At 39.2% G+C, this 15,535-nt stretch overlaps 1 protein-coding gene across 15 annotated transcripts in view; it reads left to right on the forward strand.

Annotated features, from left to right (window-relative positions):
• The window catches only part of CACNB2 (calcium voltage-gated channel auxiliary subunit beta 2), a 322,507-nt gene that overhangs the window by 202,088 nt on the left and 104,884 nt on the right, over positions 1 to 15,535 (forward strand). For 12 of the 15 annotated variants that reach the window (XM_024576106.4, XM_024576114.3, XM_045183705.2 and 9 more), the window contains one exon: positions 12,129 to 12,248. In XM_024576106.4, coding sequence (XP_024431874.2) covers positions 12,129 to 12,248 — 120 coding nt within the window. Of the gene's footprint in view, positions 1 to 10,888; positions 11,307 to 12,128; positions 12,249 to 15,535 lie in introns of those variants that run through there. The other 3 variants (XM_045183734.2, XM_045183750.2, XM_024576130.3) reach the window with 2 other exon arrangements.

Raw genomic sequence — 15,535 nt, forward strand, 5'->3', positions numbered from 1 at the left:
TCCAGAAGACGTTAAGGAATTAATAGTATTACCACAATTCAATTCCTTTTGTAATAGAATGCATCAATATATACCTGAAATATTGAGTGCATATCCATGTGAGTTATCTCAAAAGACGTCCTCGTGCTCCTTACACATGCTAAGATCATTCTCCTCTTCAAGGTGGTCTGTCTGCCTTAGAACATGGTTGCCTTTCCTCTTTCTGTTTGCCTGTAAACTTTAAAACCCAACCTAAATTCCCTTTTCCTCCCGAAGCCTCTTCCTAGTCTCCCTGCTACCTTCCCTCATAACACCCTGTGCTTTCCCTTTACAGTAATTACCAAAATGGTTATAAAGTAATTTTTTGTGTTATTACTTCTGTAATATCGGTCTCCCTCGGTAGACTGTACATCCAATCATGTCTTCCTCCCACGTGCGCACCAGCACGGGGGATACAGAGGTGAAGAAAAAGTTCCTGACCTCCTCATCGGCGTTACAGTCTAATGTTATCTCTGTGTGGGGGCAGGAGAGATAAGAATAATAATATTTAGTTTTACACAATGTTGAATTATTATCATTTAAGTCAGTGGAAGGCCTAGTAGGTGTGTATCTTTGGTTTGGAGGGTCCGAGTCTGGCGTCTCCTTTAATAGTGGAAGCATTGGACATGTAAAGTATGCGTGCTGTCCCAGCCTGTGAAACACAGGGGAGGGTCACAGGCCATGGTCAGCAGCAGACACCGGGCCTTTTCTAAACTTTAGTAAACTGTCGAGCCATTTTTGCCCTGCTGGATGGAAGTTTTGCCATCATTAAAATTCAATATGCTTTTAAACTTAAAATTACATTTGTCATAGTCATTTGGACTGCTATAATAAAATACCATAGATTGAGTGGCTTATGAACAGCAGAAATTTATTTCTTACCATTCTAGAGGCTGGGAAGGCCAAGATCAAGACCCTGGAAGATCTGTGTCTGGTGAGAGCCAGTGCTCAGATTCACAGCTGACTGCCTTTGTCTGTGTCCTCCCATGGTGGAAGGAGTCTCCAAAGCTCTCTGGAGTCTCTTTAATAAGAACACTAATCCCATTCACGAAGGCCCCACCCCAGTGACCTAATCACTTCCCACAGGTCCCAACTCCCAATATCACATGTACATTTAAGTTTGTGAGACAAGAAATATTATTTGAATTGCTTTTTACCAACTGTCTATGTCCCATATTTTGCTAAATGTTAATATTGTCTGGATTTTCTAACATCACTACTTTTGTTAATGTGACCAATAGCTTGGTTATATATCCAGCTAAATAATCTGAAATGGGCAGCCTACTTCTAAACACAGACTGGTGTGAGCCAGAATGTCTCTATAGTTCTTAAATCACCTCCTGAAGGTAGGTTAGCTGCTTACAGGGACGCACTCACGATTTTAGGTCAGCGGGTACTTTTCACTGCTCCATTACTGAACGCTCCACACCACCGGCCCTTCTCAGGCAAATCCCCGGCTGGGGAGCCTATTGTTCATATTAAATCTCTCGGAGTCTAAGTCATAGCTTTCTGGAAGGTTAGACTTTTAGAGCAGTATATTAATAATTTACTACCAAGTTACTGAGTCATTTGGCCTGCTTAAGTATCTAACCTAGTACCAAACAATTATTTAGATAGTCGTATGAGAAAAACCTCATGTTTCAGTGGATATTTAAAATAATTATCTTAGTGCATTTTCTACAGAGAAATGTGATACTTTAAAATGTTAGCATTTCATGTCTTAGTACTTTTAATTCTTGCGTCCTACCTGACATGACAACATTTTTCAACATTTTTTTTAACAGACATAAAGGGTCTGCTGGGAATTCCAGAGCTTACTTCCCACCCTCACAGGCAAAGACAAAACAAAACAAAAACTATCAGGGTTAGATGGACCAGTTAGAGAAAATACGGATCTGAAAACCCTGTTTTATTGCAACACCAAAAATATTTTCAGAGTATTTTGTTAGACATTGAAACTGCGATAAGAAAGAGCTTTACTTCTATTCATAAAAATGATAACATTACAGAAAATTTTTACATTTACCCTGAAATTTTTAAAAAAGGAAAACCAATCCAACTTTATTTCTTCTGTCCTCCTAGTATTTTTATATACATGAATATATGTTTTTATAGAAATGATCCAGGCTTTTCTTTTTTTTCCCCAAATATAACTATTATAAACATTTACCGGTAAACTCTTTGGTCTTGTAACTATTATTAAGGTTTGTAATATTTTACTAAGTGCATGGAGCATAATTTGAGAATTTTAAGATAGGTCCTAGAAGTGAAATTATTAGTCTAGATGTGTGTTAATCTAGCTACATATCTAGATACAAATAAAAAGAACGTTGTTTTCCCAATAGATTGTATGAAAGTCAGAAAACCACCGCCAAGATGTGAAAGCACCAGTTTTCACATACCCTGACAACACTGTGAATTAGTACTTTGCTAAAAGGAGTACTCATTTAATGAGGAAATGGGATTGTTTTTAATTTAGTGAGGCTTTTCCTAGATGCTTGTGACTAGCTGATTACTTTTTAAATTTTTTAATTCATAACCTTTGTCTATATCATTGATCTCTTAAAGTTTTTCCTATCAGTTAGTATAACTTGTGAATGTGCAAAAAAAATTGTAGAAGGTCAGATCTTTACAGACTGAAGTCATAGCCCTTTTCACAGCTGCATGGTTCCACGGAGGACACACATGGGTACGGTCCTTTAATGGCTGTGGGTTGACTGTTCACCGCCCCCTGGCAGAACTCGCCCTGAGAGGCAGGAGCCCAGGTTTGCTGTTTGTCACGCCACTCAGGGGAAGGCTCGCAGCTGGACGTGTCATCTCTTGATGTAACCTTTACTTAGTCCTGGAGAGCCCACTAAGATGTCCTGGAATTTACATTCGTCCAGTCAGTCAGTTGCTTTCCTTTAAATATATTACTCAGAATTGCCTGGGAAAATGTCTTTCTCCACTGCTGGGTGGATTTTTTTAAAACATTCTGTCTTACTAGAAGTATGCAGAGTCTCATTTTCTGCTGTGCATTTAAACTCTCTCCCCACAGAAATGGAGTAGTGTTTGAGAAGCAACAGTCAGTACCGGAGAGTCATGCAGTGTGTCATATTTACAATGTATTGTAAACCATCTGCAAGAAATTTTCAAGAATATTCTTTCTAGTAGCTTTGATTTAGTACATTCATTTTAGGGGGAGGGAGGTTAGCCCGGGGATACTTACAGGACTTGCCTCTGGCTACACAGTGAGTCATTAGCAGCTTCCCAACTGGAACTTCGAGTCTCTGGAATGAAGAAGTAGAATTAGTGGAGAAAAAAAGCTTCATCGAATATAAGCATTAATCATATTTTTCAAACTATAAAATCTCTCTTAAATTCCTTGGAAGATGGCTGCTATATAAACTTTAAATACAATGGCTTTTGTTTTTGAGTGGCTTGCTTGTTATGGATCAGGTTTATTTAATCAACTGACCTACAGTTAACACTAAGTTAACAAATTTGGTAGTTATTGAGGTTTATGATAAAACACCAAATACTATATCTTCGGGCTGAAGTCTTTGTTTAGAAAATATTTATTGTTCACCCACTATGGACTGGTCAGATTGCTGTTGATGCTTTATTTTGGAAGAGAAATGAGAATGTTTAGGCATTCTTAGAAGTGTTTAGGAGTGCTAAAAAGGACCCTGTATAGTGGAAGAGCTTCAGCCTGTAGGAGGTGAGGGAGGATAGGCTCTCTCTGGTAACCTTATTCATTCATTCAACAAATGTTTACAGAGCGCGTGTTCTGTGCCAGGCACTATTCTAGGCTCTTGGGATAAATGAGTGAACAAAACAAAACAATCTCTGCACTCACGGATGTTCTATTCTATTGGAGGGAGATGGACACTGAACAGTGAACATAATTAGTAGATAAACTATATTGCACATTGGAAGGTAAAAGCACTATTTTTTAGAAAGTAGAACAGAGTAAGTGAGATTAGAGACACTAGGGGGACAGTAGGATTACAGCTTTAAACAGGATGGTCACAGAAGACCTCTGTGCGAAGGTGATGTTTGAGCAAAGACTTGAACGAGGTAATAGGCCGCTGTGTGGAAATCTAAGGAGAGAGCATTCCTGGTGCCCGTGAGGAACATCAAGAAGGCCAGTGAGGTTGGAGCCAAAAGGAAGTTGTAGGTGTGAGTGGAGGGGCTAGGAGATGAGTGGGAGAGCAGACTTAGAATGAGCAGCCAACCTGTGAGAGAGAGAGAGAGAGAGAGAGAGAGAGAGAGAGAGAGAGAGAGAGAGAGAGAGATTTCTTGGAAGCCAAGCTGAGAAAGTGAGTAAAGGACAGGGAGTGATATTAAATAACCATGCGAAATGCTACTGATAGGTGAAATAAGATGAGCATCGAGAATTGAGCCCTGGATTTAGCCACACATCACTGATGACCTCGAGTAGTTTTAGTGGCATGGTGGAGTGGGAGAGAGTAGGTTTAAGAGAGAGAACTGGGCCCTGGCCGGCTCAGTTGGTCAGAGCATTGTCCCATATGCCAAGGCTGCCGGTCCAATCCCTGGCACACAGAGGAATCAACCAATAAATGCATGGATAGATGGAACAACAAGTCAATGTCCATCTGTCTGTCTCTCTCTCCCTCCCCTCTCCCTTTCTCTTTCTCTCTAAAAATAAGAAACAATAAAAAAAATTAACTGTAAGAAAGAACTAGAAGAGAAGAATCAGAGTAAGTAGAGGCAACCTCTTTGAGACATTTTTTTCTGCAAAGAAGAACAAAGAAATAGGGTAGGAGCTGGCAAGAAAATGGAGTTAAGGTTGTCTTAGGCAAAGAGAAATGTAGCGTGTGTGTGTGCTGACTTTAATGATTCATCAGAAACACTAACAGTGGTGACATCCATGCAGTTTCTATACCCACCCTGACTTCCGACACCTAAAACTTCCCCTAGATGATTCATTCATCCCTTTTCTCTCATATAATTTTTTAGCAATATTTGGAGGAAGTATACCTCTTCCCAGCTGTGTTTTTCTGCTTCTTGCCTACTCATTTCCATTCTCATGACTGAAATGTAATATTTTATTTTTATTTATTTATTTATTTATTTTTATTCAGTTACAATTGTCTGCATTTTCTCCCCTTCCCTCCACCCCACCCCAGCCAATCCCACCTCCCTCCCCCACAGGCCTAAAAAGCTCCCCCAACACAAAAATACACACACTGACACACACACACACAAACTGTATTATAATTATGAAGGGAAATTATTTATCCTATGCTTGAAATCCTAACTTAAAATAATATTAAAATTGGCCATATTATTTTAACTTTTTCAAAATGATTCTTTTTTACTGTCAAATTTTACAAATATTGGAAAGAGGCTGTTATACAAAATATAAACCACCATCATACCCTCACTCGAAGGAAAAATTGGGTGATAACAGTGTTTTGAGTATATCACTCTTAAAGATTTGTCAGTCGCATCTCTGAGCTTTACACACGCCATTTGTACTTTTTAATAACTTCAGCTTCAGTGCTGAAAACTAACAAGTATTCCTGTTGAACCGAAAGGTTGCTCAGAAGACACTTGAATTTCAGCCAGCTTCAGGCAATTTTAGCTGCCAAAGAGGCTACTGAAGATCAGTCTGCCAAGTTCTGTTGATTTTCCGGGAAGAGAGGACAATTTCAATAGCCTGTTTCTTGACTTCCATTGTTTTCCTATTCTACTTTCGTACTTTTTATTGTAGACAAGTGATGAACAGAATGCTTTACGATTTTGAGCGACTTTTTTAAAGTGAGGAAAATTTCAGCAGCAGCCAACTCTTTGAATCCTTCTTTCCACAAAACAGCGTTACTCGGAAGAATGAGAAATTCTCTGTGTTTCATTGGACCCTCGTACCTCTACTGCTTTTTGGGAAGATAAAATTTGAGACTCAGAACTTGAATTTAGAAAAGATAACTCCTGCCTCCATTGATCATTAGTTTTGTAGCCGTGGTGAGGTAACTGAACTTTCCTGGGCCTCAGTTGTTTTATCAGTAAACATGGAGATAATTAGAAACAAAATTATTTATTGCTTGTGAATGAACACAGTGCCTAACATAGTGTACACATTAATTAAAAATTAGTGATTGTTATCATTATACACATAGTCTAATCTAAACAAATTGTACTCATTAGCAACATAATATAGACAACCTTAAAAATATACTGACTTAAACCTTTAAGAGATAGTTCTGGATTTAGAAAGAAGAAAATCAGAGAACTTTGTTTAAATCTCAGAAGACATGATTGTTCCGATAAAGTGGGATTTACTGGCAATTTAAATACCCCTTCTAATTACGAAAATCAAAAATGTCTTTCGGTGAGGTGATGCCATACAAACAAAGCAGAGTCCCCGAATCCATGCCGTAGGGGTGCAGCGTGGATTCGGGGTGAGGAAGAGAGGAGAAGGGAGGGGAAGCAGTCTTAAATACTTCTGGAAAAAGTAGCACGTTAGCTATACTGACTGCTTTTCAGTTTTTCAAATGCCGAAGCGTACCTTCTCCTCATGGCCTTGCTTAGCACATGCTGTTCCCTCTGCCTAGACATCTCTTTTCTCAAAATTTTTCAGGGCCATTTTTTTTCTTTTCCTTTGGGGTTCAGCTTAAATATCGCCTCCGAGTGTCATATCATCCTAACTAATATCTTCCCATCATCATTTTATCTCAGCGTGTTTTATTTTTTCTCATTGTAATTGTTGTTTGATAACTTTTTTTAAAAATGGTCTCTTTCACTAGGATATGAAGTTCCATAATGGAGAGAATGCTTCAACCCTTTCCACAATCGTATCCTCAGCATTTAACTTACAGTTACAGCACTTACAGTTCCAAGTGCATATTTTTGTTTTTTTGTGTTTGTTGTTCGGTAAAATCTAATGTCTTCATCAATACATACTCTAACCATGCAAGGGTTATAGATTTTCCTATGCTCTTGAGAAAATTGAAGCTAACATTTTAGCTTTTACATAATCACGAAAGTATCACACGGGAATGAACTTACAGACACTGTTTACCTTCACTTCCGTTAATACTTTGTCATTAAGCCAAACAGGCCAATCACATTTGAGATTTCACTACAGGATGTATTTGAGCGGAAATTATGTGACATTGGCAAACTAAAGTATAAAGTAGCAATGAAAATGTGCTTAATCTCTAGCTTGCATCATACTTGAATTTTTAGTGTCAGGAATACTTATGATCAGTGAACAGTGTATGTTTTTTTTTTTTTCCTGAGGAAACCAACAAAGCATGAGGAACAATTTAGTTTCTTAGAGACATCCAGATGTCATCACAGAAAAAAGAACACATTAATTCTCCTGAACTCCGAAAAGAGGTAACAACATGAGAAATGAAGGAATTAATCATCCGTAGCCACATAAGAGCCAGATCCTTTCCCCTCAGTCCCTGTTCTCTGACTTCTATCCCATTTTGCTTTACTTTAAAAATGTGGGCCTGACCACAGTGGCAGTGGATGTCTGTCTGTCCCATGACAGGTCAGGGAGAAACAATTGAAGTCAAACTTGCCATTGGCTTCGCATAGCCCTCTACATGATGGGGTCATCTGAAGTCCTAAGGATTTGGGACGGGACGCAGTTTTGTCTAGAATGTGGGAACCTTAGAATACTCTGAGAAATTGATTTTGTCCAAGAGCGTTGCTTTAGACTTCTTATGAAAACTTCATACAGGAGTAGATGAACAGTTTGGGATCAAAAATGTCCTTCTTGCCCTGGCTGGTGTGGCTCAGTGAATTGAGTGCTGGCCTGGGAACTGGAAGGTTGCAGGTTTGATTCCCGGTCAGGGCAGATACCTGGGTTGTGGGCCTGGTCCCCAGCAGGGGGTGTGTGAGAGGCAACCAATCGATGTTTCCCTAACACACGTTTCTCTCCCTCTCTTTCTCCTTCCCTTCCCCCTCTCTAAAAATAAATAAACAATTTTTTTTAAATGTCACTCCTGAGTACATATAGCTCTCATCCTTTTGGCTTTAAAAGAGAAAGCACAAGAACGTTCAAAATAAATGGTGCTGGAAGTATGTATGACGATTACACAGTAGAGTATGACATCAACAAAGCAAACTTTACAAAAACCAAAAAAAAAGCACTAAAGGAAAAGGATGATAATTTTTGTGCCAAACTTGACATAAAAGTGTTTGGGAAAAAACAGAAATTGAAGAGTAGATAAAGGCATAAATTAATCTCATTATACTAAAATTTCCAAAAAGCAAAGATATTTTGAGCGTGGGTTCTGAGGGTAAAAGTAGAAGATTCTGGATGAGCTGTTGGCAGACATTAAGTGCTAGTTGTATTTTACAACTGTACAATGAAGAATGAGAACATTAAGATGTAGAAAAGGAAACGTGGGTAGCTGAACATGTGATGTACCTGCAAGGACAAATGCTACAAAAGACCAGTTCATCACATTGTCGGAACTCGAGAGATCAAGGGGACATCTTGTAATGAACCTGTTCTGGAGTTAATGGAAATGACTGCCAGCTGTTCCTGACTAAAGACGACTTGAGGCAGAATGACCCAGAAAGTCCATATGGTACCAAAGGCAAAGCTTAATTAGATATATTACTTCAGACTGCACAGACTCACACTCCCAGAAGGAAGGAGATTAATTGTAACGCTCATGTTGGGAGGGTGACTTTCAAAAGCGCAGCAACTGTGGAGGCTACGACATGCTGCTACTTAACAGTGGGTGCTAGTGGTGGGAGGGTACGAGGTGGCCTTACTTGTGTCTCTCCCTTTCTACAATGGGCACGTGTAACTCCTAGAGTGAAAAACATTTTGGAATATTCTATTCCAAGGTATGTACTATTACAGGTACAAGCTGTGAAAGTAACACAGCTTCTTCTATAAGCTCCACTAAACAGTTTATAGCTACAATTCACAGCCATACCTCATATTCTAAAAGGTTAATAGAGTCTTGCAAATATTCAAAAGATCCTTGCCAAAAGTCAATGTAGAGGGTTAAAAAAAAAAAACAAGGATTTATTTAAATCTTGAAATAGGTCTCAAAATGACTGTGCAATTAAAAGCTACCTCTTAGCCAAAGAGCACGTATGTACATATGCATAGTCCAGGGACAGAGACAACAGGGCAGTGTGGGCGCGGGGTCAGGGACACTGGGGGTAGTGGCAAAAGGGGAGAACATGAGGGACATCTGTAATAGTGACAACAATCAAAGTTGAGAAGACAGAAAAATTTTTTTAAAGTTACATCTGGTTATTGGCAATAATCTTATTTTGTTTAAAAGGAAAGATTCCATATATTGTGTGTGTTAATACTTTCCCTCTTATTATGGGCTTCTTTATGACAGAAACTTTGTGCCCTCACTGAGGTGTAACCTGAACTTTTAGCAGGGTGACTGGGTCTAAAATGTCAGCAAGGTGACTGCGGGCCCTGAGACCCTTTCTGGGGCTTAACTGTGCTCCTTGGTAAAGAGTTTCCGTGCGGCCCTGCCGTAGGAAACGTTCCGGGAAGATGAGGAAAACCCTTGCATGTGTTCACAGACTCATATCACCCTTGAGAATTTTACCTGAACAAAACACTGGAATGCATTTTGTATCCTCCATGCATTTTACATTCACTTCATAACAACGTAAGTAATCTTTTTATTAATTTATGTAATGATGACATAATTAAGGTGCATTTGATTTATCACTTTTATACTAAAATCCCTATTCTACTGCACCTCCTAACATTTATGTCAAGAAGACTGGGGTTAGCCCAGAGTTGAAAGGGTGAAGAAAGAAAGAAAGGAAGGAAGGAAGGAAGGAAGGAAGGAAGGAAGGAAGGAAGGAAGGAAGGAAGGAAGGAGGGAGGGAGGGAGGGAGGGAGGGAGGGAGGGAGGGAGGGAGGGAGGGAGGGAAGAGTAGAAAAGTAAGGGAGAAATTCTTAAGAATGCCTTTCTTTCATTTACATAAGATTTTACAAAATAATTCCTCCACCACAGTCAAACAAAAATGAAGCTTAGAATGCATTGACAGAATTGTGTTGACTTTAAGAAACCTGAAATTGTTTATTTCTTCACACACAAACTTAAAAAATGTAATTCCACTAGTACAGGAAAGTAATAATGTAAGTATATTTTCTTCTCAAACCTCAGTCGCTTTATTTATAAGAAAAATTTGGACTAGACTGTTCCACAAATCTAACTCAAGCTAACCAACCAAGCTTTGGATCTTCTGCATAATTATTGTTATAACAATTCGCACTGTTGTATATTCCAGTGAATTTATTTCAAGCAGTAGTTTCTCAGTTGGAGAAGCAGTTCAAAGTCATTTTGAGCTCCATTAAACTCATTGCTTGGAGCTGTGATTACTTTTATATCCTAATTAAATGGGAAAATTTCTCTCTCAAATCTTGTCTGGGAAGTCACAGGCATTCAAGAGCAGTATGCTATTATGGTGGATGAGCATTATTTGATTTTTGCTGTCCAGTACTGCATATATTATTATTGTCTATGAATTGTCTTGTGGCATATATCAGACTTTCTGTAAGCAGGTAATGGACAGGGATCATTAAATGAGAAGATTACATGCTGTGTCTTTGAGAGAATCTTTTATCTGAAACAAACATGACAAACTGACCTTGTGCCTGTTACTATAAAACCAAAACCCTTTCCAGCTGTTTACACTTTGAATGCAAATGGCAATTTGACATAGACTAACAGTGTGTGATGCGAGCATTCGCGTGAAAAGGCTACCTATGGAGCATGCCCAGTGGAGTGAGTGCTCCTCCGCCCTCCCCCTCCAGATCTCTGAAGATAAGGCTTGAACTTTGCACTTGCAAATGTCACTGCATACGTTTTGCAATAGGCTTTTTTTTTTTTTAAAGGTTCTCTCACAACTAATTTCCTTTAACAATCCAAGAGCAGGGAAGAGAATCTTCAGGGTAGCTAGATTAATTAAGTTTAAAACGAGTTGGTGCCTGTCTTTCAATGCACTTAAAGTGTTCTTTATTTTTAAAGCAATATAAAGCATTCGAGTGTTTGTTTTCCCGTTCGGAATGGGAAAATAAGAATCTCCTTGGATTGGACTCCTCCGGGGTGTGGAGTGAACGCCCAAGAGGCAGAAAGGGAGCAAGGAGAGGGGCTTGCCCCGAGCATGGATGGGGAAGGAGCGGAGGTTGTTCTGCAGGGCTCAGCGCGCGCTGAGGATCTGTGCCCGGGGCTGCATCTGCGGATGGGAAAGGCACTGTCTGGCTAATGAAGGCCACCTGGATCAGGCTTCTGAAAAGAGCCAAGGGAGGAAGGCTGAAGAATTCTGATATCTGTGTAAGCTCCAGGGCATTCGTCTGGGGAGACGTTATTTTGCCTTTGCTTTTTGCTATCGTTGCAGTGAGCGCTGGCACGGGTTCCCTTATTTAGTAATATGATCCGGGTGGCGAGAGAGGGAGCCAGGGAGAGTCCTGTAATTTTCTGAGCTCCTTTTCCTATGTTGTGATTTATTGCCGAAGGAGATATCCGGGCAGTGTTTTCTGTAGACAGTTGTTATATATCTATTTAAAGGTATTGCAAAAATGTGTTGCTTAAATATTGAGCAGAGCTGACCGCTGTTGTCTTACATTTTGTCAGAGAAGGTATCAGGTGAATAAAAAGGTACAAAAGGATGCTTAAGATTAAAGTGGCAGTCACCTCCTGGTAGCGACGTTTTGGAGCGTTAAGTTTATAACTCGTTTGACTTTTGCGTATGTTTTTTATTAGTGGTGTCTTCTTTCTAGTTGTAAATACTTGCTTTAGTGTGTAGGTTGTTCTTGTGGCTATCCTTGAAACCCATCTGTGCACTTCAGCCCTGCACTGCGCCACGGAGCTGGTTGAATTATACAGGAACTTGCTGTGGCTTCCAGAAAGGACAGTAACGGGAACTTCAGGCTTGGGAAGGAATGGTCACTTGGTAGGCACAGCTACCCTAGTGAATGATCTGCTTGCAAACCAGAGCATGATTTTTCTAGATGGTTTGCCATGAGATGGATTATTTTCTCCTCTTTTCAGGAACTTGTAGCAAAACCCAGGAAGCTAACTATAGTGTCAATGAAACATTTCCAATGCAAATGTCATAGATGGAACCTATTTTAAAATGTAAATGTTCCTTCCCAGGGTTCGGCAGACTCCTACACCAGCCGTCCATCTGATTCAGATGTGTCTCTGGAGGAAGACCGGGAGGCAGTGCGCAGAGAAGCTGAGCGACAGGCCCAGGCCCAGTTGGAAAAAGCAAAGGTAAAATCATTTCCCCGCCCAGCTCTTTCTCTGCCTGCTGGTCGGGGTCCGTGGGGGACCACCTGTGGGAGTTTCTCCTGAAACGTATGTTTGGGCCCTTGCAGTATTTCACTGTCTGGTTTAAAAGTGGTACAAGAAATGAGCTTATTTTCTTCCTTTGGTAGAAAAAGGAAGTGTGATATATGAGTGGTCTTGACTTTTATGTTATTTTATGATCCAAGTAACTTGTTTCCATGGTGGATGGTTTAGACACACAGAAGTACCCTTGGTTATACAAAGAGGAAAAACTGTATCTAATATCAAAATGATTTCTCTTTTTTTTTTTTCCAGCAAACCATTTCTCTGTTTAGAAAAACAAACTTTCTTCAAGTTAATGTTTATTTTGGTATTTATTTGAATAATCTTTCTCCCAAATTTTATTCCATAGGTATTTTATGACAATATTTTCTTGTATTTAAAAATGGGTCATACTATGCTTTTCAAAAATAAAGCATCAAAGGATTTTATTAATTTAACACACTTCTTTCCTTGGGGCATTTCTTCTCCATCCCATAATAATAAGGTGCATATATATGTCACAGGGGGACCGGATATCAGATATGAAATATACAAGGAGAGAATCTAGTTGAGACTGTAGTAGATTTCACGAGTTGTCAGGATTTGGGTGTTGTTACCCATGTAGTCATTTGATTGAGAATAGCCACTATTTCTCAGTCATGGATTGTTGTTCAATTTTAAGATACTCTGGTGTGTGTGATACTCTGAAATTTTAAATGAACATATTTTAACATGATCGTTGGCTTTCTTTTGAAAAAAAATTACTGCTTTGAAAAAAGTACTGTGTTGGTCTTGCTAAAAAATCAAGGGTAACATTAGACTACTTCCGGCGGCTGCTGCATCTCTGAGATGAGTAAAATCTTTGTGTGTTGCTATGGGAATCGTGGCTTGGAGATTCGGGTTTGAAAGCATGGGCAGCCCTTATGTAATATTCATGACCTTTAGCACAGCTGCCGCAGTGGTTTACGGAGACACTGCCAGGAGGCCATGACTCTTCAAAAGCAGTGTTTCCCTACATCAGAACAGTGTCCTCACCCCAGCAGGCAGGGTCGTCATCTTCAGGTGTGACAGTCTTGACTGCAAGACAACCCATACACAGCAGGACCAGGGAACTGATAAAGCAAGGTGAGGCCCAGTTGTTACCAGTTCCTCTGCTCTTCCAAAGTTAATCATTTAAAATGTCACGATGTGACAATGTGGATGCAACTGGAGGACATCGTGCTCAGTGAAATAAGCCAGTCACAGAAGGACAAGCAGGGTTTGATTCCACTCATATGAGGCATCGAAAGTAGTCAGACTCATAGTGGAGAGTAGAGTGGTGGTTGCCAGGGGCTGAAGAAGGAAGAAATGGTGAGTTGCTGTTCAATAGATAGAACATTTCAGTTATGCAAGATGAGTAAGTTCTAGAGACCTGCTGTACAGCACTATGCCTAGAGTTAACAGCACTATACTACACACTTAAAAATTTATTAAAAGAGTAGATCTCTTGTTCAATGTTCTTACTACAGTAAAAATTATGAAGATGAAATTAAATAATGAAGAAAATTAAATAATGAATGTATGTCTAGTGAAGTTAATTGCCACAAGTTTGCAATGTAGCTAGTAAATGTTGCAATTTAGAAGCTGAATTCTCCATTCTACATTTTGTACCAGGGTGCAAAGAGAAAGGTTTAAAAACATAGTTTGTATTTCAGAAACAGGAGTGTTTTATTTGCACTAATTTATCCGTGTGATTTTCAAATACTAAAATAAAACAGTTTCTCAGATTTATACTACATCATCATACTACCCAAGGTCTTACAGGTTTGGTTTTCGAAGTCTTCGGTTCCCTGATGGGACCGTTCCGTCCATGACTGCTGCAAGTCCTGAGTTAAGTGGCGCGGCTTCCCAGAACTCGTAGATACCTTTCAAACCAACATGGAGGAAAATACTGATCCTCAGTCAGAACAGGTGCATGTTACTTGTCATAGAGATAAAAAAAAGTCTATAGTTACTAATAACATACAAGATGAAAGAAAATGAAGAGAATTGAAAACAAAGGCAGAGATCATTGAAGGGCTACTTCCTATGTTTAGTGAACATAGTTGATGTACATCCATTTTTCTTAAAATTAGGTCAGTGTCTTAAAACTTTGATGTATTCAAATGAGTTACACTTGGGTACGCGTGAATTTTAAGATGTTCTGAAAAAAGATAAGACTAGGATTTAAGTTTACTTTATGTTAAAATCGTGGTTTGGTAAGTAAGCTTTATTAATTTCAATATCCTTGAAAACAATGCAAAGAGGGACTGTAGATGGCTCATTTATTAGGATATTTTTGTCTGTTCCCCTCCACCATGCCTTTATATCATCATGTTTTTTTGAGATCCATTTAAAAATGAAGCCTTAAAGTTGAAAAATATATAAATGTGTCATTTAATTTTAGATAGTTTAAAAGACTGCACATCTATTTTGCTTATTGATTTGAGAGAGAGAGAGAGACATTGATTTGCTTCCACTTATTTGCTCATTCATTGGTCAATTCTTGTATGTTCCCTGACTGGGTATCAAACCTGCAACCTTGGAGATGACGCTCTAACTAACTGATATCTGGCCAGGGTGCACATCCATTTTGAAAGAATCAAAAGTGTTATAGATTTATTTTGTAATCATCATAGCATCTTCAAACAGAAGGATTTCATAAGTGGGTGCCTTAATGCACCCCGCAGTTCACATGTAGTAGGGCTTGTGTGAATGCCTGGAATAAACCTGTGGTGCTTGCAGACCCTGGCCCTCCATAAATGTGAACTACATCATCCACTAGTTGCCTTAAGAACACACCTTTGAGATAAGGTGATTGGCAAGTAGTGAAACTAGAGACACTGCCTTTTGAAATGAAGTGACCTACAAAAGTTTATATAACCAGGCACTCTGTGCTTCCGGTAAAACCCAGTACTTTTCATTACCCTCTGTTATGGCTTCTCTTAAACTAGTAAACTTTACAGTGAGCAGATTCTATATTAATTTTGAGGCAAATAAATATCAACTAACATGACCTTGTTTTTTTGTTGTTTTTGTTTAATTTGACCTTTTCGGACCCCCAGTGCACGTTTTGATCCTGTTCCGTTTTGCCGTACTTTGCATATCTTGCCCTGTTTTAGCTGGAGCTCTTTGATTCTGCCTTAAAGACAAGTAATGTATGAACTTAATTTATTCCCACATTGATCTTTAATAAAACATCTTGAGATATA

Source organism: Desmodus rotundus, chromosome 4, assembly GCF_022682495.2.
Source record: "Desmodus rotundus isolate HL8 chromosome 4, HLdesRot8A.1, whole genome shotgun sequence".
Taxonomy (NCBI): domain Eukaryota; kingdom Metazoa; phylum Chordata; class Mammalia; order Chiroptera; family Phyllostomidae; genus Desmodus; species Desmodus rotundus.